The 25,490-nt window shown below is 39.4% G+C and overlaps 1 protein-coding gene and 1 long non-coding RNA gene across 3 annotated transcripts; one reads left to right on the top strand and one right to left on the bottom strand.

Annotated features, from left to right (window-relative positions):
* The first annotated feature begins 65 nt into the window (after positions 1 to 65).
* Positions 66 to 8,034, top strand: arrdc2 (arrestin domain containing 2). Of its 2 annotated transcripts, none has more exons than XM_043251971.1 (7): positions 66 to 527; positions 4,236 to 4,305; positions 4,412 to 4,559; positions 4,640 to 4,999; positions 5,542 to 5,704; positions 5,808 to 5,962; positions 6,863 to 8,034. In XM_043251971.1, exons 1-7 carry the CDS (start codon positions 269 to 271, stop codon positions 6,914 to 6,916), a joined length of 1,209 nt encoding a protein of 402 aa, XP_043107906.1. In that variant the 5' UTR covers positions 66 to 268; the 3' UTR covers positions 6,917 to 8,034. The 2 variants fall into 2 exon arrangements, with proteins under 2 accessions (XP_043107906.1, XP_043107905.1); XM_043251970.1 differs by lacking the exon at positions 66 to 527 and adding an exon at positions 2,412 to 3,550.
* Positions 8,035 to 13,338: 5,304 nt separating this feature from the next.
* Positions 13,339 to 19,756, bottom strand: LOC122353646. The gene is made up of 3 exons (XR_006252041.1): positions 19,251 to 19,756; positions 19,008 to 19,106; positions 13,339 to 16,023 (listed from the first exon to the last, which is right to left on the bottom strand). It is a non-coding gene; the product is annotated as an uncharacterized LOC122353646 (long non-coding RNA).
* Positions 19,757 to 25,490: the final 5,734 nt, after the last annotated feature.

Raw genomic sequence — 25,490 nt, forward strand, 5'->3', positions numbered from 1 at the left:
CGGTCTCTAAACAACAGACAGAATGCGTTTAACTTTTACGCTGTTGTCTCTTTATCTTGCGCGCAGTTTGTGGGTTTTGAAAGCGAAAGGTGCGTCCGTCTTCTCCTCGACCTTGTCGTAACGTCACCTTAATAACGTCCTAACTATTAAAAACTGGAGGTTTAACGATGTTTTTGCTGAGCGCTGCGCTCGCGGCTCGAATGAATGAGTTCAAATAGCTCGTGATCGTGAGGGATGCACAAACGGATTATTCACATGCATCACAGTCATGGCTTTCCAAAGCGTCAAGCTCTTTGCCCTTGAGCTGGACGGGCCGGAGGATGCGGTGTACAGCAGTGGAGAGGTGATCACTGGCCTGGTGATCCTGGAGCTCCACCGGGAAATCAAAGTCCGAGCCCTGAGAGTCCTGGGACGAGGGGTCGCTACGGCCCACTGGCTGGAGAACCGGAGCGTCGGGGTCAACACCGTCTATAACGACTACACATCTAAGATCACGTACTTCAGAAAGAGACAGCACCTTATTCGAGGTGGGTTTGCACGGATTCATCACCTCCTCGGATATTTAAAGCGATGGTTCACTCCAAAAATAAATAAATAAGAATGCATAATATAAGTTCTGGCCAATTATGTTTAAAATATATTCAAAACAACGCAGCTGTCATTTCAACATTCATAACACAAATAATATTCCAAAACGTGTTTTAGAGGGAAAACAAAACGGGCATTTCCAGTGGCTTACATCAAGCATTTTTTTCGCTTCAAATGTGCTTCAAATTTTTTCACTTCAAACCCCAGCCTCAACTCATTCAGAAATACCAGCACGTGCATAGAAACCTGTACGTAGTTGCCAGAAAGAAAAATGTAAAGAAAAACGCCATTTTTTGTTTTGCATATGAACTCTCTCTATATATTTATCCTGGGGATACAGTGGCTTATTTTTAGGCAAAATAATACAGATGTGTAAACAATAGCCTAGTAGACATCAAAATTAGACTTTAGTTACATTTAATATATTTTAATAATTAACATTTATACTAATTCACAATATTTTTCATACAAAATAATTATAATTTGGAACATTCCTTGCTGATTTTTAATCAAATGTGTTGCTACGTGCTATAGAGTTTTTCTTCAAATGGGATGTGCATTTATTTATTTATTTAGAAATAATATATACGGAAAAGCAGAGAAATATTGTTACACATTAGCAAGTATATTTTTGCCTTTTTTATTTTGCAATTTATTCAAACAATATGCTTAAAGCATTTTCTTCGTGGTGTGGGTCTGTGCATCACAAAAAGAGAAATCCTCCCAATTTGTCTTTTCCGTGAACATGCAATGAATGATAACTCACTGTACATAAAAATATATGAAACCCTCGAGGGCAGAATATCCCACATCCTCCGAATCCATATGGTAGCTTTGTGTAAAAAAAAACAAAAACAAAAAAAACATTTGGTTTGTGAAACTTTTTTCAGTCTGAATTGTGAATGCAACGGACAATATTTTTCACGTATTTAGAAATCCTCATTGAGTTTTATCAGTAATTATGTGCATGACATAATGGTGGGTTTCCTTATTATCGCATTATCGCCTTCTGTAGGAGTATTTAGCTTTTAAGGACCATTTTTACCTTTTTATCTTTAGTCATCATTTATTATGAATACAAAAAAAATGACGAAAAAAAAAAAGTCCTGCAGGTTTGGAACATGAGTGAGAGTAAATCGTGACAAAATGGTGCGCTGCCCCTTTAAGAGACTGGCTTCTTCTTCGTGACCTTTGACAGCTGGGCACAGGAGTAATAACCCAGCAAATGTGTGATGTGGTTAATCATTCATCTGTTTAGGTGAAATGCACACAAGCAACTGCTTCACAAGCCAAACGCTTATGGCCAAGGCGATAAAAAGCTCAGCTGTTGTCATTCAGATGAAATGAACGTTTGGGTTGATGTTAATAGGAAGCAGCGCTTTACAGGTTATCAGGTTGTGAAAAAGTATGTTAAACTGGCAGTTTCTGTAAATACAGTAGGCGTCTCTGTGCTGTCATATAAACTATTATCCAGCATGCACTGGTTTAAATGCATAAAAATCGATCTGCATGCACATTAAAAAGCTGATTTCTGTCAAATCGTTAGAGATCTCAGTCCTCAATGATTACAAATACATTTTGACGCATTCACTGTTGAATTAATATTCTGTATTTTTTTGTAATTATTAAACAGTCAGTGATTTATTCAGAGTATCGAGAGAAGGATGAATCAATACCAATAAGCAAAAAACGTTTTTATTTTTTGACCATTCATTTCCCCATTGCATTTTTTCTTCAGAGTCTGTCAAGTGTTTTTTTTTTTTTTTTCAAAGCTTATCAGAATGCAAACAGACTATTCTTTCTGCGGACAGATGAAGTCAGTCATCAAGGCCAATGTTTTGTCAGATATCACAACTAACAAGTCCTTTAAGGAATACGCTCGTGCCTGTTCGTCCATGAAGGCTTAGATCGGACCGGCCCATGTTTTAAAGTTTCGGCCGGTCGTAGTTGGCTCGGTTTTGGTTGCGCGTGTGAGAAATACCACGTCCAGGTTTCTTATCATTATCTAAGCAAACAGCTTGCGACTTGTCGGCAGAGACGTGACAGGCCTCACGTTGCAATTTCAGCGTCAAACCACTAGATAGAGAACGAGGCACGCTAACAAACGCGCGAGGCTCCGGGCGAAAACACGCCGCGAGAGGGCGGTGCACGCGCTTCGCCGCTAACAAAGAAAAAAAAGTTGTTTTGGTCATTAAAAGCCCGATAAAAGTACTTTCGCGCCGTTTGCACACTTGATGCTTTCGGCGGCTCGCGCTCTTTCTGCGGGGCAGCTAAATGTTCGAGAGCCCCAAATGGGTTGCGTTACGCGCAAATAAATAAAGTGACTGAAAGAAAGTAGCGCAGCAGCACAGAACGAACCCGTTTTTGTTTTGCTCGAACTTCTTCGCTGGGAGGTTCGGGCATGCTCAGTCAGCTTGTTTTTGTCTAAGAACCTGTAAGCATCAATCATCCGAGCTCTCCATCCACACCCAGTTAAGATGTTTATGAGCAGGCAAGCGATTCCTGCAATAGGCCTTACATAATAAAATCAGTAAGACCGCCCACAAGAGTTAAAGCCCGATCAGGGAACATGCACAGCTTCAGTTTTGTTTTGAACCCGAAGGCAGAGCAGCTCCCTTTCGCTTGAATGCGCGCTCTCGCTCTTTTGTCGGACCGAATCAGACACACTCCGCTCGGGAGAGACCAAAGATGATTTTCGACAAGCTGAGAAAGTTCGATATAGTGTTCGACTCGCCGGAGCTGGACTGTCCTCCGGTGTTCAGCAGCGGGGACGTCGTCTCGGGGAAGGTCGTGCTCGAGCTCTCCGCGGAGACCAAAGTGGAGTCGCTGAAGCTGCACGCGGAAGGCTTCGCGAAAGTTCACTGGACCGAGTCCCGCAGCGCCGGCTCCAGCACGGCTTACACGCAGAACTACAGCGACGAGGTGGAGTACCTGAACCGGAGAGAAGTTCTGCTGCAGGCAGGTCAGTTAGTCCCAGCCAGAGCGGGCTTCCTCGCTGGAAGACGAGCCGATTCGGTCCACTCTTGTAGGAGTTCACCCCCAAAATAATAATATTAATAAAAAAAAAGTTATTATTCTCACTCGTGTCGTTCTAAAGCGGACTTGCTTTCTCACGTGACATACTGTCAGCTCTTTTGCCTTTAATGAAAGTGAAAATTGTTTAAAGCTCAGGTAAAAGCTTCAAAACGTAAACTAAACGTGTTGCTATTTCTCAGTTAATGGCAATCATTCCACAAGACCATTAATTTAAGAGAACTGCATCGACGAATCATCTGGATTAAGCGATTAATTGATATTTGACTCAAATGAATCGTTGATGACTGACTCAATCATCTGCATTGTTCTTGTCAACAGCTGCTTTTAGTTAATTGCACTTAATTTTTGATTTAAAGTGTAAATAACTTATGCTGAGCAATATTTAACCAACAATATTATTAGAGAGGCTGCAGTCAAACGAGAAACAGGGTATACTTTGTCTTTAACAGCTAACCGAACCTTAACCTGAACGTTTTGAATGAACTAGACAAAAACCATCCTGGCGTCAGAGGTTGATGTTCTTGTGTTTTGTGTTATATCATCATGCGGTATCAATGTGTTGTTATGATTTATTGGTGCAATCATGTTTCTTGACCTTTCTTTCCCTCTAGATAACGGTGACGCGACGGTCCTGTCTGCCGGGAGACACGAGTACCCTTTCAGTTTCCAGCTGCCGGAGGAGTAAGCGCTGCTTGCTTTTATTAGCCTCATAAAAATGTTATCAGTGCGCTTTATTTGGAAAGTTTTGCAAGGATGCGAGCGTTAATGCGAGTGTTTTGTCTGTCAGGACTCTGGTGACATCTTTTGAAGGCAAGCACGGTAGCATTCGGTACTGGGTGAAGGTTAAGCTGCATCGCCCGTGGGCCACCGTCAAGAAGATCAAGAAGGAGTTCACCGTCATTGAGCCCATTGACATCAACACGCCAAGTTTGCTGGTATGCGCTCAAAATGGCTGTCGCGTTGTTATCATCGGTTTATGATTTTGTGCACGCTAAAGCAGATCTTTTATCTTCAGGCGCCTCAAGCTGGAACCAAAGAGAAGATGGCCCGCATCTGGTACCGCAACTGCGGTCAGGTGTCGATCACCGCAAAGATCGACCGCAAGGGATACACCCCGGGCGAAGTGATTCCAGTCTTCGCTGAATTCGAGAACTCCACGTCTCGCTCCGTGGTGCCCAAAGCTTACATCACCCAGACGCAGACCTTCATCGCAAGGGGAACCATGAAGCAGAAGAAGGCCGTGGTGGCCACGTTGTGCGGGGACATAGTTGGCGCGCGCCGGAGAGAGACGTGGCACGGCCGGGCCATCAAAATCCCTCCAGTCGGCCCCTCCATCCTTCAGTGTCGCATCATTAAAGTGGAATACATGCTCAGGGTGAGTTTGAGAACTTGCAGGGTTGCCAGGTTTTCACAGGAAAATCCGCCCAATTGCTACTCAAAACTAGTTTTCATAGGAGATCCTTGCTACAAATCGTGATTACGGAGGGGGTTTTGTTTAGTTTTTTGGGGTTTTTTTTTGGTGGGGTTTGCATTCCAGGGGCTAAATATCGCATTGATGGGGTCTCTTCAACCCGCGGACATGGAAAAACAATCCCGTAGTAAGAGTGTTAAAGGCGTAATTCACCCCGAAATGCAAATTCTGCCATTTACCCTCCCTTGAGTACTTCCAAATCTGTATGAATTTCGTTGTTGTCCTGAACACAAGAGGAAGGTATTTCGAAGAACGTTTGTAGCCAGGCTCTTTTTGGGTCACCGTTGACTTCAATAGTAAGGAAAATAAATACTGTGGAAGTCAACGGTGACCCAAAACATTAATTTTTGGGTGAACTGTTTCTATTAAGGTAGCCCAAGACTTGGCAACAGTGCTGCTGAAGCTGCTCGAATGATCTCATTCAACATCACTTTGTATTTTCATAGGTGTGCATTGATGTTCCTGGGACGTCCAAACTTTCCCTGGAGCTTCCTTTGGTTATGGGCACCATACCTTTGCATCCGTTTGGCAGTCGCACGTCTAGCGTAAGCAGCCAGTACAGCGTGAACATGGAGTGGCTTCGCATGACCATCCCCGAGCAGCCTGAGCGTACGTTTCTGCCCAGTTTCCTTATTTTTCATCAAACCGAAGCGAGGTCATGCGGTGAAACGTGTCGCTCACTTCGAGCCTGCTTTGTTTTTTTTAACCACAGCTCCTCCGGATTACAGCTCTGTTGTGTCCGACGAGGAAGCGGTCCAGAACTCCACAGCAGTCCAACCTGAGGAAGATCTCAGCGGTGTGCTGCAGCGCTCCTTCATGGCCTACGTGCAGGAGTTTAGATTACGCCCGCCTCCGGTGTACAGCGAGGTGAGCAGACATGCAGAACCGTAGTTATGTATTAGACATCGGTTTTCAGGGCTAAGATTTTCATGTTTATCGAACAAAAAAAACTAGCTTGTTTCACCCCAGAGTACCAAAAGTAAATATGTATGTTGCATAACAATGTGCATTTAATATGTAATATTGTATAATACGTGTAAAATGCAATCCCGAAACTTCAGAATAGGCCCAAAAAGATATTTCATAAAGATCGACTTTATATCTCCCAATTGCACAATAAGATTTTAATATCAAAATTGCAACATAGGCCCAGTTTAATAGATGGTCTTAGATGGTCCTAGGACATTTGAGTCATTTTTATAAACGTGCCTTAAAAACATTACTGGTGTGCATCTTAAGACAAAACAAAGGCACATACATGTTTTAAGATCCTTTGTTGAAACCGCTCTGATTTACATTTTAATCTAGAACTAGACTTAAGCCTAGTCTGTGAAATCAGGTGGTAGATTTTTAAATTAGAGGAGGTACAAAGATTGTTTTAACACGAAAAAAGGCCATTTTCTACCTGTTTTTCAGTCCCAGACTGAAATGTAATTCTGAGCTGTTTCACCCGAAAGAAACTTGCACTGAATGAAAATATATCAGTGCACACCAGTAATGTTTTTATTAATGTCCTAATTGCGATCTTTAGCGACTTAATGGCATCTTTTAAGTAACTTTTTTTACTTAGATTTCAATATTTGTCTCTAAATCAATTATCTCACTTAAATGGCAAATTGCTAATTATTATGGCATTATTCTAACGCTGATGAATCTCCATCGAAATACTGAGTTTGATTTAATGTGACTAAATAAACGAACGACTAAAGACACGAAGAAACTCTGACTGATGACTGATTTCTTTTTTTCTCTCTCTCTTCTTCTCAGGTGGACCCGAACCCTCAGCCCTTCACCATGCGTCCTCGCTGCATGACCTGTTGAACTCTCTGCCAGCGGAGCATCGCCTGATGTTTGAAACAGAAGCCGAGATTTAATTCTCCCGGACGCCTCTCTGAGACTGAGATTGGCACTTGTTCCTCGTTCGAGCCGTTGGCATCTGTGCTTCCAGCAGCGGGGCCGAGAGAGGAGGAGATGTCTGGACTAGGCAAGGCAGAGTTGCTTTCATCGAACAAAGAGGACATTCAGTACCGGGGGCGAACAAAGGTTCTGCCCACGTTTGTGTCCCAAAGAGCTATCGGACTCCGGTCTGTGCCTAGAACGATTGTACGTAGAATCAGGGAATTTGGGGCGTGATCACTAGAGAATTATGGGTGAGAAGCCATGCAGAGATGCTACCCATAGTGCCTTGTTTTGCTGTGAACGAGGGCCGAGTCCCTCTTAACCAGCTGCGGTCTGCCACCTTAGATGTTAGCAGGCGTGTGACGTCGTCCTCTCCCGTCTCTTTCGGCGTTAGCCGAAGAGATCGGTGTAACATTCGTGTGAACCGGTAATTCTATGCAAAAGGGAAAAACTAGAGCTTTAAGGGGGAAACTGCAAATCCCGGATGTAGAAAATCCCCCTCCCCCCACTTGGAGTTGATCTTATGTTGGTATAAGTTTCATCTGGCTTGACGGAGGTCAAGCCTGTGACCTGGAAGGTCTTAATGTCTCGCCGCGCATAACTTTTGAGCGAAACCATTGTTTTTTTCTTCGTTGTTTTCATCGTTGACTTGAGCTAATATATTAAATGCAGGGCTCAAGCAGCCTTTGACGGTTAGCTTTACAAATGATGTGATAAAATGCAGAGCCATGCGTACCCAAGGTGCCTTTTTGTTGTTGTTGTTGTAGACGAAACGATGAACGACTGCAGGGATTATGTCACGTTAAGCTTTCCTAGTGTTGCGACTCCCTGAAGTGTCCTTACACACATTCCAAAAACACCACAAACTCGCTTCATTTCCAGATTGTGAGAAAGTGTATTTTCAGGTTTAAACGCGATGATTGTTTAAGGCACTCATTTCGAACGAATGTGTTTTATAGGTTTTTTTTTTGTTGATGTTGTTGAGCATATTTTTTTTGTTAATCACTTTTAAGTAAATAAAAAGAAAACATAAATCCGAACATGGTGGGTGTTTTATTTCATGTGATTTTTTGGAATAAACAATGATGCTCTAACTCATGCAGTTGCGTTTATCGTAAAATCTATGTTTTCCGTCCATGAGAATGTCAAAAGATTACAGCAAAAGCGTCCTGAGGGCTATGCTTTTATTATATATAACATAAGTGGAGCCTGAGGCACCAAGTGTCCTTTTTCCTCCCGTGCTGTTTTCTGAAACGCTTCCATTCAGTCCCATATGTTAATCAAACCATGAGCCAAAAAAAAAAAAAAACAAAGTTAAATAATGTGTTCTGAATCATAATGTTGTTCAGTTTAGATGTAATGCTTAACATGTTGATATAATAAATACTCAATGCGACGTATGGGTGCATTTCATTTGTATCATTATCTTAAAATGCATGCAAACTTGCACCAGCGCGATACAAGCCTGACTGAACTTGTTTAAGGCCACGTTATAAACTTAAGAGGAATGCATTTGTTTTTTTCACGAATACATCCCGCTGGTTTTTATTGTTGTTGTTTTAGCACCGTCGACGTGAAACGGGAACGGGAAATAATCACTGTTTGGTGACCGGAGTTCCCATTCTCTTGCAAGTCAAAGCCACCGTCACAAGTTTACCAGAACTTTCATGTTTTCACATGTTTCGCACCGAAGGCTCTTTTAAACTCAGATGCACTCTTGTGCAGCGGTTTTTCCTGGAATGACACATACAAACAAAAGACGCACTTACGAAAGAACAGCGTTTGCTGAAGGGCAATTGTCTATTAACAGCATTGTGGAACTGTGTTACTTCGACCCACCTTTTGTATTGGAAGGCATAAGGAGTTTCTGTTATTTAAACACGGGAACATCTGATCTGACTAACAGCGCAATCGCTTATTAACGACCTGCACATCACAAAGGTTCACGTTTTTCTTTTATGACAAGTTAAAGACCTTTGAGCTCACGGCTAATAAAAGCACGTGAGACTGCAGATCTGCATGGCCTATTTCGCAACGGATGGTGTTGTATCAGTACACCTGCGTGGGTTTGTCTGTTTGCAATTCACCTGCACAATCGAACCTCTCTTTGTTTCCTTTTTCAGGAAACGCTTTTAAAATGGGTCAGACAAGAAAAGCTCTTTAATAACGGAAGTAGGATCGACCTGCGCTTTTTTTTTTTTTTTTTTTTTTTATAGATTTGGCGGAGGTCGTTTGATGGGAGTTGCTGACCTCTGCCAAAAAAAAAATAAATAAAAAGTCGTTTTTGGGTTAGGTAAGGTATTAAATATTAATTTTGGAGATTTTGGAGATATTGGAATAGCGTGTACAAAATGTAGAATTTTTGAAAAATGTAACGTTCATTCGCACAATTTTAAAAAAAATGCAAATGGCGGTATAACAGTCGTTTAAACTCAAGTTCAAAACAAGCCGAAGTGGAACATTAGGCCAAAATAGCTCTGCTTATTTTTATTTTTATTTTTGAGTATCTGATGTGAATATTTTCTGTAAACGGCTTGGATAATGATTATTTCTCGCTTTCCCGGTTCTTGATGTGCACGCTGCCTTCTGCCATTTACATTGTTCTTTTCAACTGCTGCACACGTCTTCAAAACTTTGCCTATTTTTTAAAAACCTCACACACGAATCTGAAAATTGCACGCACAAAATACAAAAAGCGTCTCTTGCAAAATATCAGAATGATCTTAAAATAAAAAGAGCTGCCAAAGTCTGATTTTGTGGTGGCTGTGCTTTAAAATTAAATTATTAAGCTATTGCTTGTGTTCATTTCTAGTGTAAGGCTAACCCAGTCTGGTTTAAATGTTTAAAGTTATTACCAGTTAAAAATGTTCACTGGAAAAGTAATCGATGTAATCGGTTACATTACTTTAAAGAAGTAATCAAAATTATTTTCCACAGTATCCTTCCCAACGCTTCTGATGTGTGACTGGATTAGTAATTTGATAAAAATCTATGCACAGAAAACTCAAGATTAGAGGTTTTAAACAAGTTTTAAAGCAGAGTAGCCCGATCTCCTGAAATAGATTCTGAAAAAAGCATCAGGAAAACCAGTAACTTGCATTGAATGATGTATTTTTGGCGAATTCACTTTGCAATTGAATTATCTCCTAAATGGCAAATATGTCTACAGAGAGCGAAAGAAAACATTGTAGTCACTGCATTACATTGCACAAACAAAGTAGCAGTGATATTTCCGTCTATCTGTCCTTAGAGAGGCTTCCTTACATGGACACATGACGTTCAAGGCTGTGCATCTGGGTGTGAGACACTTGTTGACTTCACACGGACAGATCAGTTTGCTACGAGGCCTGGGGACTTCATGGAAACCAAGGAAACTTTAGCGGCAGTTCAAGAAGCTACTCTTACAGCCAAGGAATCTCCCAAAATATCCCGTCATTCACGCAGATGAAAAAACAACATATATCACGCCTGTGAATAAAACTGCGCTCGCTTTGCTTTGCAATTGATCTCGAGCGCATTAGAAGGAGCATCCGAAGGCTGACTCGTTATTGCATTTCCAGCTGCCTGTTTGCTTTGTTCTCGTCCGACAGCACTGAGCTTTGTCCGTTTCCCGAAAATGATGCTGAATCAAAGCATTAACCCGTTGCCAAACAGATTAAGCACCACCGATGCGGTACTAGGAGGCGATTAGTCGTGAGCCAAAACTTTTGTTTTATCATCATCGATGCAAATCCGCTGGCGAAAACGACGCTAAATGCACTATTTGCGTGCGACGTTCTGCACTCGGATTTCGGGCATGGATGCGAATCGCGAAAAGGGGCAAAGGTCAGGAATTTAGAAAAGTGCTGTTGATGTACCCCTGCGTGCACGTGACATAACGAATGTTAAATGCGTCAAAAGCGCATACATGTCGGGCTGCGCTGCACGTGGCGGCGTGTTCCTCCTCCGCTTCTGGCTCGCGTCCAGGTCTCAGACGGAGCTGTGAAGCTATGGTAAATAGCGCGAGGAATGTATGGAGGGGCTGAGAAGGAATGTATTTACCTTAAGCGAAAAAGACATTTTCTGCTGGTGAATGGAGAGGACATAAACAAATTACAGGTTCGTGTGTTTTTTGCAGCGCGATTGCACAATTGCACTACTAGAAGAACAGGATGTTCTCCAAGATTGTTTCTCCCTCTCTTCTGCTCACAAAAAGTCACGGTCAATCTCGTACAAAACCACAGTCCTCTAAGAAACAACCACTGTTTCTCTTTAGCGAAACTTTACAGGCAGTATTCCAGCATACTCGAAGTTTGGTTCACATGGGGTTCGAAACCGCTTTGTTTTCTTCTGTGAAACACAAAAAAAAGAAACGTCGAGCAGAATTCCTAAGCTGCTCCTTTCCGTGCAATGAACGCGAGCGGACCCTTTGAACAGATCGGGATGGTGCATTTCCGCGGTTCTTGATACGGTCTTTCTTATTTGTGACCCTGGACAACAAAGGCAGTCGTAAAAAGTCAATGTTTTGACATTTTTACTTCATCTAAAAGCTGTATAAACAAGATTTCCATATGGTTTGTTAGGACTGGACAGTATTTGGTCGAGATACAACTTTTCTCCAAAATATGTAAATATTGAGAAAACGTCCAAATGAAGTGCTTAGCAATGCATATTACTGATCAAAAATTATATTTGATATATGTCTGGCAGGGCACTTACAAAATATCTTCATGGAATGCGATCTTAACTAAATAACCTAATGATTTTCGGCATAAATCAATAACTTTGACCCTTAGATTGCATTGTTGGCTATTTCTACAAATATACAAACCACACCTACACTTTTTTTTTAACCTTGGCATTCAATTTCAGAAAAATAGTTGACAATGCCGTTTGGGAGTGTTTAATACTGCAAATGGACATCTTTTGACAAATATAATCAATCACTCACTAGTGTCTGGCTTACTTCGGACAGTCATAGAAAAACTATCATGGATATTTCTGGTGGAGTAAATGGGAACCATGGAAATGAGCAAATGATCACAGAACTACTGCATGAAATATTCCTTTAATCATCTGTCAGAGATGTTTGCACTGCCCTTTGGCTCTCATGCTTTGAAAAGTGCCTGCAGGGTGTAACTGTGACCAGTTATACTTTATAATACATTATCCTTCGGCGATGTAATTTACTAACACTTAAGCTGTTTTGGACCCCATTGACAAGAACTGTTACTTAAAAAACTTTACGAACAACATACAGGAGATGTTTTTAGGTAAACTATCCCTTTAAGAGCTCGAGTACTGTATATGAGCCATAAGGATATGCTGTTCCACCTTTTGCCATTAGGAGGAGTTGCCTTTTCCACACATGGTGATCCTGAAAGGGTGTTGAAGACCGCAAACAGTGAACTCCCCCGGTCAAAAACAGGAGCTTCTTCTGAGCTCTCACGTGGTCGTTCTGTTTCCAAAATGCTGAACTGCGAAGTATTAAATGAGTCATGCTCGTATTGACTTCAGTAAGACCTGTTTCTGGTCAGCTCTTCCCCATTTAAACTTTCCAAACAGTCATTGTTATCCACAAAACAGTGAGAAAAGAGAACAATTTGGGTCATAATTGCCGGGATGTGATGCACGCTAAACCAAAAGGCGCACTCCCCCTCGGCAGGAGCATGATAAGAGCGCCGCTGGATAAACAGGGAGGTTTGGGAATAATGAGGTTTTCTTTTCATAGTTCTCTCAGGAGACGAGCAGAGCTCCCTGCCTTACTGACGTCAGACTTTATGTACGAGTAAACAAGCAGTGCCGAGGGAAACAGGCAGACGTAAACACTCATGTGGCGACTGTCAATAAGATTTAAAGCGTTGACAAGACCGCAGATTTGATAAGGGAGAAAGGAAGGAAGGCGGACGGAGAAACTGGAAGAAAAAGGTGCACAGAAAGAAAGAAAACAGACAGAGAGTGTATATGTAGGTCAGTGTATATTCTGGAAGCGACGGCAAACTCAGTGACCTTTCAGCCGTTTAATAACTCCCTGGCACGGCCAACTTTTCCCTGACAGTCAGTTAATGAGCAGCACACGGATTCGGCCTTGCACTTCATACAACATTAGTTGTGTATTCTGTTTTGAAGTACTTACTGTTCGGTACGGCTGCAGAGGATGGTGAAATTACTACAGAAGGCCGCGTAAAACTCCACTGAACCTGATATTGAAGGGATTAAGATATCAGGATGAAATGTTCACTATGTCCGTTCTTCTCAGCTGATGACGGACTTGGGACTTGCAATGTCCTGTTGAGCTTCATGTATCTCCTGAAACTTTATTCTCTTACAACAAGTTCACCGGATCATTGTTTATCTACAGTTTGCATGTAATTCTGCCACTACATGCCGAAAATGAACTCCTTAAGGTTTGTTAAGGCTAATAGCATTTTGTCCAAATGCTAAAATAATATTTTCAATTTTTTTTTTTGTTTTTATTTGTTCCAATTCATTTCACACACAAATAATAACAATAATAATAATACAATTATAGATAGATAGATATATAGATTTAAAGTACATTTTTGGGATAAGGGTAAAATATTAAAATCTGTACATAAAAGCTACATCATGAGCAAATTAGTATAATGTGGCCACTTTTTAACTAGAACAATGGAATTAAAAAAAGTTTCAGTCTCAGTGTCACCTTCATAAAAAATATTCCTTGCTTTTAAATTAAAACACTAAAAAGCAAGGATCATTTTTCTCTCTGAAACTCTCGCATGTAGTTTCGAGCACTGAAAACACTCTTGCCCTTTTTTCAGAGCGCTTTGTAAACAAGTTATCACCCCTGTCCTGGCCGTACAATGAGATTTTACAGACCTCTGTTTGGCCGTCTATGTAGGTCAAATAGCACGCCTGCATCTTTAACTACCAGATAACCAAAACAAGACTACACCTCTTTCACTTACAGCCGGCCCTGTTACACAAAGCGTGGGCAGGGAGGTCACATAATAATAAAGAACATCTCTTCCTACGGCTGAAGACGTGATTTCTGGCAGGTCCTGCTCCGAGTGAGATCTCACATTACCCTGGTTTTTGTTGTTTATGAATTTGATTCCAGTTGAACTCATGTTGTCACCGGCTCAGTAATTACATTAAAATACTCCTTACTGTACATCAAAAGTTGCCTGATTTGTTTTAACATAGAATTAGAGCTAGAGTAAGGATCTGATTTTGAAGAACTAGCCAAACATAGCTGATCCTTCTCACAGCATTTCCCGAGGTTTGCCATCCGATTCAGAAATCAAGGGAATGGTTTTGTTCGTTTTCTTCCCGCGAGACATGAATCTGTCACCTGTGAAAGAAATCACGATGTTTTTGAGATGAAGGAATGTTTTGATGGTCTCCCTACCTTGAAAGAGGGTCTCATCTTACAAAAAAACAAGGCTACGTTCTGTCCGTGCAGAAACTGTGGGGCCGATCTAAAGGGAAATGCACAAGAAGATCGTATGCTGACTAAAAACATGCAGTCCAACAAAACGGCTCAGATGCTTGTTCTTGCTCCCGAACGTCCGTGATCATGTGATTCCCTTCGATCTCACGTAAACCTGCTCACATGGATGGTTGTGAGGTTTATGGGGTTTTCCTCATTCCCCAAATTAATCCGATTACACCACTGTTGCATCACTGGTGACACACATCTTTGGAGTTTCCCTATAATTCCTTAACTGAATTTGCGCTTGGTATTTTGTTGCCTCCAATGCCTATTATTTCTGGTATGAAAGGATTTTTGGTTTTGGCCGAAATCAGTGACGTTTATTCTCTGATGACGAGTTCAAGCAGCTCGTAAACCAATCGTCTTTTCGTCTTTACTACTAGTTACAGCACAAAGTAAACATAAATGAACATCAGAAGGTATGCTAAAAGAAAAAAACAACGTACGTAAAATATTCGTTATTTTTTTTATTATTCATTATATTTTTATATATTTTAAATACTCGTTATATTATGTTTGAATAAATCTGTCATTAAAAAGCCATTGCTCAATGTTTATTTGTAAGGTACCAAATTAGAGTAGAAACATCTGAAAACTTCAGTAACTGACATTTCGTTATTAAATAAAATTTTGTTGCAAGTGCATCACTGAATGATCCTTTTTCCGAAATCAAAATACTCTCATTATTAAGTCACCTTAGTGCCATCCCATATGTGTATGTGTGGGAGAAAAATACTATGAATTTAAATTTTCTACACAGTTCTACACAGATTCATAGGTCCATGCTTTATTGGGATATTTTAATTGAAAATTAACTGTCCTTTGACTAGTCTGACGTTCTTTCCAGTATTGTTTTTGGACTGCTGTCTGTATGTTAGTTCTGACCTGCTATTTTTGCCACCTGTATGAGTACGAAGAGACAACTAGCGGTGAGTCGCTCGGAGCTCTTTTCTTTGGCTTAATAACCAGACTAACCTGACAGGCTGGTTTAGAGCAAGAAGCAGGTGGAGAGAGGTCACTGGTGCCAAACTGCAAAAAAAATAAAAGAAGCATGCAGTCTGTGCCAAACAAAAGAAAGCCAAGAATCCAAGTGGTATAAAAGCCCTATTGTGCCATGCTTTACAAGCCTAAACACCGGGAACTTAGGGTCAAGTCTTACCGTAAAGCATAATCTACCAAATTCCAGCTGCTACCAAAAGTGTTGCAGCCATGCTGTTGTTTGTTTGTGCGCTGGTGTGCAGTGACTTAACATTTGGCTGACTAACAGCAGCGGAGGCTCGAGAGGTCGTTCTGCTGTGGGTTAGTGTATTCTCACAGCTGACGACTTCTGGAGGAATAACCCGAGCAGGGCCGAACTCATGGGAATTATGGGTCACCTTTAACGCAAAACAAGGGGAGAAGCCAAAAGGGCAGGAAAGGGCACAGCTGGCCTAGCACACAGAGAGCACTGTGTGACACGAAACATCCGGACTAGCGCTGTGTGGTTGTTCAGGAAACCAGCCTGGTTCGACATATGGTGCAGAGGCCCCTCCCTCGCTCTCTCCGATTGGCTCTCCTGTCTCCGGGCATGTTTCTGCAGAGAACAAAACAGCATTTAACCAATCAGAGGGAGGCACGGATTTCCCTTCTTTTGCAAACAAATCTAAAATTCAGCACGAGTGGGCCTTTAAATGAAACCACAAACATTTAAAAAGCAAGCATGTGGTTAATGCATCTGCTGGCAGTACCGCACAGCGTCTCGCAGGAACACGATGTGATCTTGTTTTGTTCTTTTTTTTTTTCAAAACATGATTGACATTAATTTTTTTGTTTGCGCAATGACAAAATGCATTAAAAAGAGCAATATGCGTGCACGATTCACAAGGTTACTTCACCCACTTTGTCAATTTGAACAACCCTCTTTGAATCTAGATCGCGTGTAAACTTTGTCATAAAAGTGTCCTATTTTTCTTCCCAGCGCACAAGCCTTTAAAATAAGACAAGTACCTGAGAGACGCAACAATGCATAAGCTATTAAGAATATTTCTATTTATACTTTAAAATAAAAAAAGCCCATTGCTGTAGAAACTTTAATTAATTGCAAATGAACAAGTATTAGTTTACGTGTAGTCGACATGTAGTTGCAAAGTTACTTATAGTTAGTAGAATATCCAAAGTGGACTATCAAAATAAAGTGTAACCTTTAATTGCAATAAATAAAACATGTTTTAAAGGATCATTTGAAAGAATGCTGGTAGCCAAACATTTTCGGTGACCTCTGACTTCCATTAAAAAAGTATGTTCTAAACAGTAAAACGTGTGTAGCATGAATGAGGCATTAATTTGCAGAGAAAATCTAAATTCCGACCAGCCGGACATAGCAACAGTGGTTCAACCAATGGCGTGAGTTTGGGGCGTGGCTAATTGTTTGTTTGGCAATTGCATGATGGAGTTTTTGGGAAAGTTGTTTGGAAACAGTCATGGAACTTTTCACAAGTTTTTTATTTATGTAGGCTATCTTTATTTCATTATACTTTGTATTATATCACCTTTGCATCAAATTACAAAAAAGTAGTGCACAGTCTAAGGGAGGGATGGGTAAATATGACACCATTCTCTCTTCTGACTGCCATGAAGTTTTTTTTCCCTTTTGTTTTGAAGGTCTGTTGAGGAAATGGCAAAGCAGAAAAATATATCTGTGTTGCCGCTCTTCAAGTTAACCCAACCTTGACGACTTCCATTGATGAGAAACCCAGAATTGTGAAAAAAGGTTTATTGTTTTTACAGTTACGCTTGCTGTTGCCGGCAGCTAAAACTAGTTTAACCGAGTGCTATTCTGTCTTTCTTTTGAGGTTCTTCATGTTTTTTTCACGTGACAGAGGAACAGACGGACAGAGTTGCATAAAAACGTGCATAAAAAGCTGTTTCTGCAACCGATCACAGGATTTATTATAATAAAGATTTGATTGATAAGTCGTTGTTGGTATTGTTGCTCGATGTGGGAATAAAATGCATCCGTTTATTCTTTTTGCCCTTTTTGTTTGCTTTACTCTTAGAGGACTTGGGTAGAGACCAAAAATGCGTGAGTGCGGGGGAAGTGTTCACTATCAGTCTGCTTTTCCTGTTTGTAAATGATTGGTCAAGTCCCCTGAAACTGTTACCGAGCAGGAAACAGAGAGACTCTGAGAACAGTAAACTGCGCTGAATTGTTTGCTCAAAGAATACAATGTATAAATCTCTTTGGGGGAGGAGAGAAAGAATGGAGCTTGTTTTGCATGGTCAAGGAAAAAAAATTCAGCAGAATACACAACAATATTGTGTGAAATCAGACGCATGTGATTTAACCAATTTATCCAGACTAATTCTAAATTCCAAGATGGCGGGATTACTAGGAATAGATCCATAAACTGGTGTTACATTGATTCGGTGCCTTCCACGCTGCATAAAGAAGTCATTGTTTATGATGGGTTAAAAAATAGACTTAAGAGCATCAAGCCAAAGCGTAAACTAAAACCAAATATGATAACATTTGTATATGAGGGTGTGCTTGTTTCAAGAAGTCTCCAATGTTTATCAAGGCTGCATTTATTTGATCGAAAATACAGAAAAACAGCGATAATGTGAAAAATTATTTTAATTTATAACAACGCTTTTGTATTTTAATATACTTTAAAATGTTATTTATTTATTTTTTATATCCTTTTGAAATCATTCCCATATGCTGATTCATGATCAGTGTCGGAAACCGTGGTGACGTTTCATATGAATCATTTTTTTCAGCATACTTTGAAGAACGAAAACTTAAAAAGAAAAGCAAAAATCATCCCAATTTAAAAATACATATATATATTTTCAGAAAGATATGTTATCTTGCACAATACTGACTCTCAACTAAACTTACTTGAGGAACTTTTTTGGCAAAGTAAGAAAATTAACATGGTATGTGGAAGATAAAATAGATATTGTAGCCACAAATTAAGAATTAATTGCCGCAATTCATAATTTACGGCAATGTTTTATTAGTTCATTACATTGTTTCAATCATAAGACTCAATTCAGTCATAGTACAATGTGGCCATGATTTAAATATATTTAAAATGAGGGAATGGACGAAGTCTTAAGTATGAATTAAGTAGTGGAAAACAAATACTTTTTCCCCCCAAAGTCAATAATAAATGCTAAATGTTATTTATCAATAACATATTTTGTGTTGTAAACTATAGCTGTCTTTACAACTACTTTAAATCACAAACTTTAAACATTCATTGGTGCAATATCCTAAAATACACATAAAAATGCGTGTATGGAAGCTATGCTATGCACTATAGTTTCTTTATAATGCATTTGCATAAATTTGTGCACATAGCCAGGTCGATGTCACTTGCGTGAAATCACCTGCTCAAGTTCAAAACGAACGTTTCCGGACGTTTAGCAAATAGCAATTGAACGCGCCGTTCTTCTGTCCCTCCCAGCCTCGTTTCCTTTCGCATCAAATTAATTCCGCCGCTAAGCCATATTGAAAAGTGAAGAATGACGTTGGGACGCTAGCATTAGGTTTGTCCTTTAGAAACCGGTTACCTCAGCAAACACCAGCAAGGTTGACACGAACGGATCCAACGAAACCCATCAACTGTTGAAGTGTGGCGTTCGTTGAGCCTAGCAGCGATAAACTTCTGACTAGGTTAAAGGTGAGACGGGAACAAAGTTACGCCGAGGGCGCTATATACATCTGATGTCTGTGGATGACACTATTTTTGGAGCGATTAGCTCAAGCGGAGGCTGTCCCGCTGGGAGCATGAGGTGTGGGGTAAAGTCACTTACCAGAATAGAAGCTCGAAAAACACATTTAAAAGATGTTTGCTCTGGATTTTAAGTCAACAAGATGGCCGGAGTCGCTGGGATGCCGGTGTATTTCCCGTCCTGGCACACGTCAGTGACAGCCCACGCCAGGGCTTTTGCTCTCTCAAATGTGTTGAGAATTACCAGGGCTTATTCAAAACAGCGCGAAACTGCGTCTTTACCCCGAAGTGTTGCTCGCTCGCTATTTTTTTTTTCCAGGAAAACATCCTAGTTACTCTAGCACGGAACCTGATTGAAAGCAGGTGTGACATTGAATTCCAGCTGTTTGCTTCGAGAAACGCCGAGGCTGATGGGTGCGGCGAGACTGGAGATCGCGAACAGTTAAAAGTTCGTTTTCGTATGTTCTTGTTTTTTCCCCACACATGCAGGCCATTTCTGGGAATCAGCGAGGCTCTTTGCGCGTGACTATATTAGTACACCGAGCTTTGTGAACTGTCTGAGGCTGAACTTCAAACGCTGACCGCTGATGCTATTAACCTAAACGAATAATTCCCCTGGCAAAAACACGGACCACAAAACCTGTAATACGGGCCAATTTTTCAAAATTGAGATTTATACATAATCTTATAAATAAGCTTTTTATTCATGTATGGTTTGTTAGGATAGAGATACTACTATTTGAAAAACTGAGGGTGCAAAAAAACAAAAAAAACTAAATTGAAATATTAAGGAAAATCACCTTTAAAGCTGTCCAAATGAAGTTCCTATCAATTACTAGCAAAAACAATTAAGTTTTAGTATATTTAGGGTTGTAACTTTACAAAATGTCTTCATGGAACATGATCTACACTTAATATCCTAATAATTTTTGCCAAAAATTTTTAATTAATTAATTTTGACCCATACAATGTATTTTTGGCTACAAATATACCACAGCGGCCCAGGGTTACATTTACTCTCCTTCAAGTTGTTCCAAACGTGTAGAGGTTGCTTTCTTCTTTTGAACACAAACAATATTTCTATATTTTCTATAAAGATTGCGGGTAACCAATCATTTCTGGTCCCCGCTGACATTCTTAGTATTTTTCCCCATGCTATGAAAGTGAATGGGGACCAGCATGTTTCAAAAAAATGTTGAGGCTATGAAAGAAACTTACACAGGTTTGTTTAATGATGGCAGAATGTACGTTTTTAGGTGATTTTATCTGTTTAATGAAAATTTCTCGTGGTGCTGCTATGCAGAAACAGGCTTAGATGCTTATCATATGAAATTTTATATGGTTTACAAGTATTTTTTTATTGTTTTGAGTCAGTTTTCAATTTTCTGTTTCAATTTTAATTCTATTTTTGAAATAGTTTTTGCCTTTTGTAGGCTAGCGGTATTTTAGTTTTTATTAGATTTTATTTCGGTTGTTTTACATTTTATCTATAATCATTTTTTTTAGTTAACATTTATTTCAAGTAACGTAACTTTAGTTTGAGTGTCAGTTTTAGCTAACTACTATAAAATCGGTCACGCTTGTTCACTGTTAACTATGACTTTTTCCTTAATAAATGCTTAAAGTCGCATGACTCTGGGCTTGGTAAAACTACTATAAACTCCATTATTAGCTGTCTTTGCATTTATTTTGAAAGCTGAACTCACGATTACTGGCGCCTGCTAGCAGGGTTCGTCCAATCACGATGCACAGTGTCAGCTGGCCAATCAGAGCAGACTGTGATTGTCCGAAGGATGGTTTGTGTAGAAAGAGAGGCGGGGCATAGAGGAAATACAATAATGTACAGTGTTTGAAAAATAACGTGTTGTTTGGACATTAAGGCATGTCAGTTATACCAAATAATTAAACCAAATATAACCAAATAAGTTTAAAATAGCATAATATGACCTATTTAAGTGGGTAGGATTAGGTATGTAGAATAAGGCAGTAATATGTGCTTAATTAGCACTAATAAATTGTCCTGGAAGTGACATAAAGGAAAAAGAGAGCGAGTGGGGCAGGAAGTGCCAGCATGCGTCTGTGAGTGCGTTCGGGGGTCCGGAGACGTCAGAGGGGTTTGGGTACGAGGTTACAGGGATCTCTGTCGTACTGGCTTACTCTGGTTCGCTCCGCATTGACTTGGCCCTGCTCCAGGGTGAGGGACTCGTGGCTGAGATGGAGACGGAGGCTCAGCTCACACCTTGTTTGTCCTTTCGTGGAGCAGTCTTGGAAGGGGACAGCTTGGCCCGGTCCACATTGCGCTCAGTTTGGGTCCCCGACGCGCTCGCTTTCTATTCTGGATGTCACGTCAGATTTAGAACTTCACGATATATCCCTAAAGTATTTTATGACGGCGTACTGTAATTATACTTAATTTCCTCTGTCAAAGATTGGCACGAAAAAGCTAAAAATAGCCTTATGTAATACGAACATAATACATACCGGTATGATGAAATAAGAACCTGGCAAAAACATGTATATGTTTGTTTTATATAAGTGTTTCAAACGGTTGAGATGTTTACAAAGATCGAATAAAATAAATGGGAAAATATGAAGAAAAAAGTAGTTGAAAAAATATCATATAATTAGTGCTGTTAAACATCATTCATCGTATCTAAAATAAACATTTTTGTTTACATAATATACGTATGTGTGTTGTTTATATTTATTATGTATCTATAAATACACTATATATATATATATATATATATATATATATATATATATAAACACACACACACACACACACACACACACACATATATATATATATATATATATATATATATATATATAAAAACACATATGCATAATAAGTATACACAGCGTTCACACGTATATTATGTAAACAAAAAGTCTTATTTTATACCTGCAAGCAGTGTAAAAAACTTTTAGTATAATATATTTAAATGGTTAATCGAAAGCTACTACAATTTTGTCATATCTGTGGTTGTAAGGTTTTGTTTACAGCACTCAGGTTGGATTTATGGCATCGACGGCGCAGACAGTGGCACAGTATTCCAGAAGCTTCTCGCTGGAGAGGCATCTCTCTTCATTGTGTCAGCTGCAGGAGGAAACAGGAGCTCAGCAGGAAGCAGAGCACAGCTGTTCCACAGAGCTTAAAGTTTGTTTTTCCTCTCTCAGCTTTTATCTTTATGCTGAAAATTAGGTGTTAATTACATTAAATTCATAACACGCTTGAAAAGAAAAGTTGGCGTTGAAACAATTTTCATTCGCGATGAATTACAAAATAAATTAAAATTAAATTAAAATTAAAATTTTACAAAAGCAAATTCCTATGTTGTTTTAAGGCAACAGAGAAAAAATAAAATGACCAGAAATATTTTTTAAATATTTTTACATTTTTTTATTTTGAAGTAGAAACCGTGTTTTCTCGTCAGACATACTTCAAGAATTTTATTTGCAATTTCTTTTTAAAAAAGGAAAGCAGTAGTTCAACTCGCATTCAAGTTGGCTTTGCATTAAGAGCAATTTTTAAATCTCACAAATAAATAAATCTTTTTTTTTTTTTGTAAGAGAGAAAAATAAAATGTATAGAAATATAAAACAACACATTGTTACGCACGAAAAGATGTAATGGAAGACAGCTGCTCAAACTCTCTTTAAATGAGCCGCAACACATCGTTCCTCTCTTTTTTTAACCTGATGAAAAGGCCGCTCAGACAGAGGCTGTAAATTAGTTTGAAGTACAGAAGAAGCCCAGATGAATGGCACCTTTAGGATCGGTGGGTTGGAAACAAGCTCTGCACCTGGATGTGCTTCTGATGACTTACTGATGGAGGTCAGAGGTCATGCCCTTCCCCCACCTCGACTGTAAATAACACGCAATCTCTATAAAGCAGCCCACTTGCTTAAATGAGGCATATTAAAGGGCTGCTTATGGAAATGCACTACATGTGAAGGATAATTGATTTCATTCTCGTTATTATTAACATATATTTCCTTGTTAAACCCTTACTTGACTGATTTCCAGTGGAAATGTCAGTCTCAGCAAGGCATTTTACATTATTATTATTTTAAAATGATTATTATATTATAAAAATCACACACACACACTAAATTATAGTTCACTAAACCTGAAACGAAAGTGTTACTTAAAATAAAACCGTATTTAGTCTAACTTGATGTAATAAAATAACTAAAACTAAAATGTAAATAAATATTAATGCAAAAAACAAATCTATTTAAAAACTTGAAAATCTAAACAAAATAACACAAAAATGGGAAAATATGGAAATAAAAACAATTAATAAATATTAATAAAACATAAAAATATTAATACTGATGTCTCAATAGTACTAAAATAAAACAGTTTGGGGAAAAAAGTCATACTAATGTTTCATGTTCATAAGAAGAAATGCACAGACCAAGTTCTTCCAAAAACATACAGCACTTGTTGTTCAGTATTACATATGAAACGGCCAGATCGTACAAAGCACCCGTTCATAAACCAGTACTAAAGCAGTGACTTTGGCAAACCTGTCCGAATCACTGAAATGAATCAAAAAAGCGATTCACTCACGAATCGGACAAGGTGTCTTGCGCATGCAGCACATTCAGTAAAAGTGTATTCTATTTCTGTCGCACATCAGCAGCGTAAACTAGGTGAAACGAAAATAGCAAAAGTGCTGGTCTGGGCTTTTTCTTCCTTTCCTGACATGGATGCGACTGAGTCATGCAAGCTCGGAAATGTTTGAGACATGCCTGTGCTAATCAAGAGCCGTGACATCCACCATGACACGTTATATATTACACAACCGACAAGACACCTGGACCCCGCAACCCCTCGGTCAGCTGGGATTGAATGGGGATCCTCTTACACTTTTCTGGAATCTGTACCACAGACTGTTCCAGGAGACAGAATGTCACCAGAGAACTTGAGGGAAGTTCATGCACTTCTACATCTGAATAAATGACAGAGAGAGAGAGAGAGAGAGAGAGAGAGAGAGAGAGAGAGAGAGTGTATGACTTCTGGAAAGGCCCCGCGAGTCGGTATGCACTGGTTCAGACCGGTTTCTCTTCCACAGAGCAGACATGTAAATAGCGGACTGGAAAGCCGCCAGCATTACTCACCATTCTCTCTTAAGAGCTGAAGAGAGAGAGAGAGAGAGAGAGAGAGAGAGAGAGGGGTGAGTGTGAGCTGCTAACACTTCTCAGAGTCCACCGGTTTGTCTGTCAGACGCAGAGCTGAGCTCATGAGGCACGATTTGATCTGATGTAGTGCTGCCTTTTCGGTTTTTTGAAGAAAACTCCCATTTACGAACCTAAAGGATGCTTTAAATGACGTTAAAGTAGGCCTGTTAGGAGTTTTGTGCATTATTAAGACGGATGTGTGAAAGTGCAAAAAAAACAAAAGGGAAATCATTTTAAGTTCAAATGTAAAAAATAAGACTGATATATTTAAGATGGAATCAGAAGCTTCAGTATGCATTCATTATATATGCATATTTACACACACACAAAGCATATGTTTTTCATTATTATTTAATAACAGGGTTTTACGTTTTACACTATTTAAAAGAAATTAAGAAATTATTAAGCAATAATGGCATAAAATGATCGTATAGAATGACAGTACAGGCATCCATAATGTTTCAAAGCATCCGGTTTCAAATGTTTGGCGTTCTTTATATCCATCAAAAAAAATGACGAATCTGAACAAATCCTGTTTTCGGGACTGATAGTAATAAGAAATGTTTCTTCGGCACTGATGACCGGAGAAATTATGCTGAAAATAAATAAAATAAATAATATGTATTAAAACAGGACAAGAAAAAAGTTATTTTAAATGAAAATGGTATAGTATTATTTATATTTTTGACGATTTGATCAAATAAATGCTGCCTTGGTGAACATAAGAGACTTTACCAGTACACACACACACACACACACACACACACACACACACATATATATATATATATATATATATATAGTGATTTATATAAAGGGAATAACAGGATTTTTTGTTGTGTATTGCCAGATGGAGAAATAAAGACAGCTGACAGTGAATTAAAAAGTTATTTTAAATGAAAACGATATAGTATTATTTATATTTTTGACAATTTGATCAAATAAATGCTGCCTTGGTGAACATAAGAGTTATTAAGATTAAGAGTTTTATTAATAGTGATTTATTGTTTTGGTCAGATTTATTTAGTAGGTTAAACTCGGTCTCGGTCTCTGAGGCATGTCAAGGCCTGTCCCTCAAAACAGAGAGAGAGGAACCTGCTGAACAGGACCTCCACTCACCTAACAACAT

This window comes from Puntigrus tetrazona, chromosome 11 (assembly GCF_018831695.1).
Source record: "Puntigrus tetrazona isolate hp1 chromosome 11, ASM1883169v1, whole genome shotgun sequence".
Taxonomy (NCBI): Eukaryota; Metazoa; Chordata; class Actinopteri; order Cypriniformes; family Cyprinidae; genus Puntigrus; species Puntigrus tetrazona.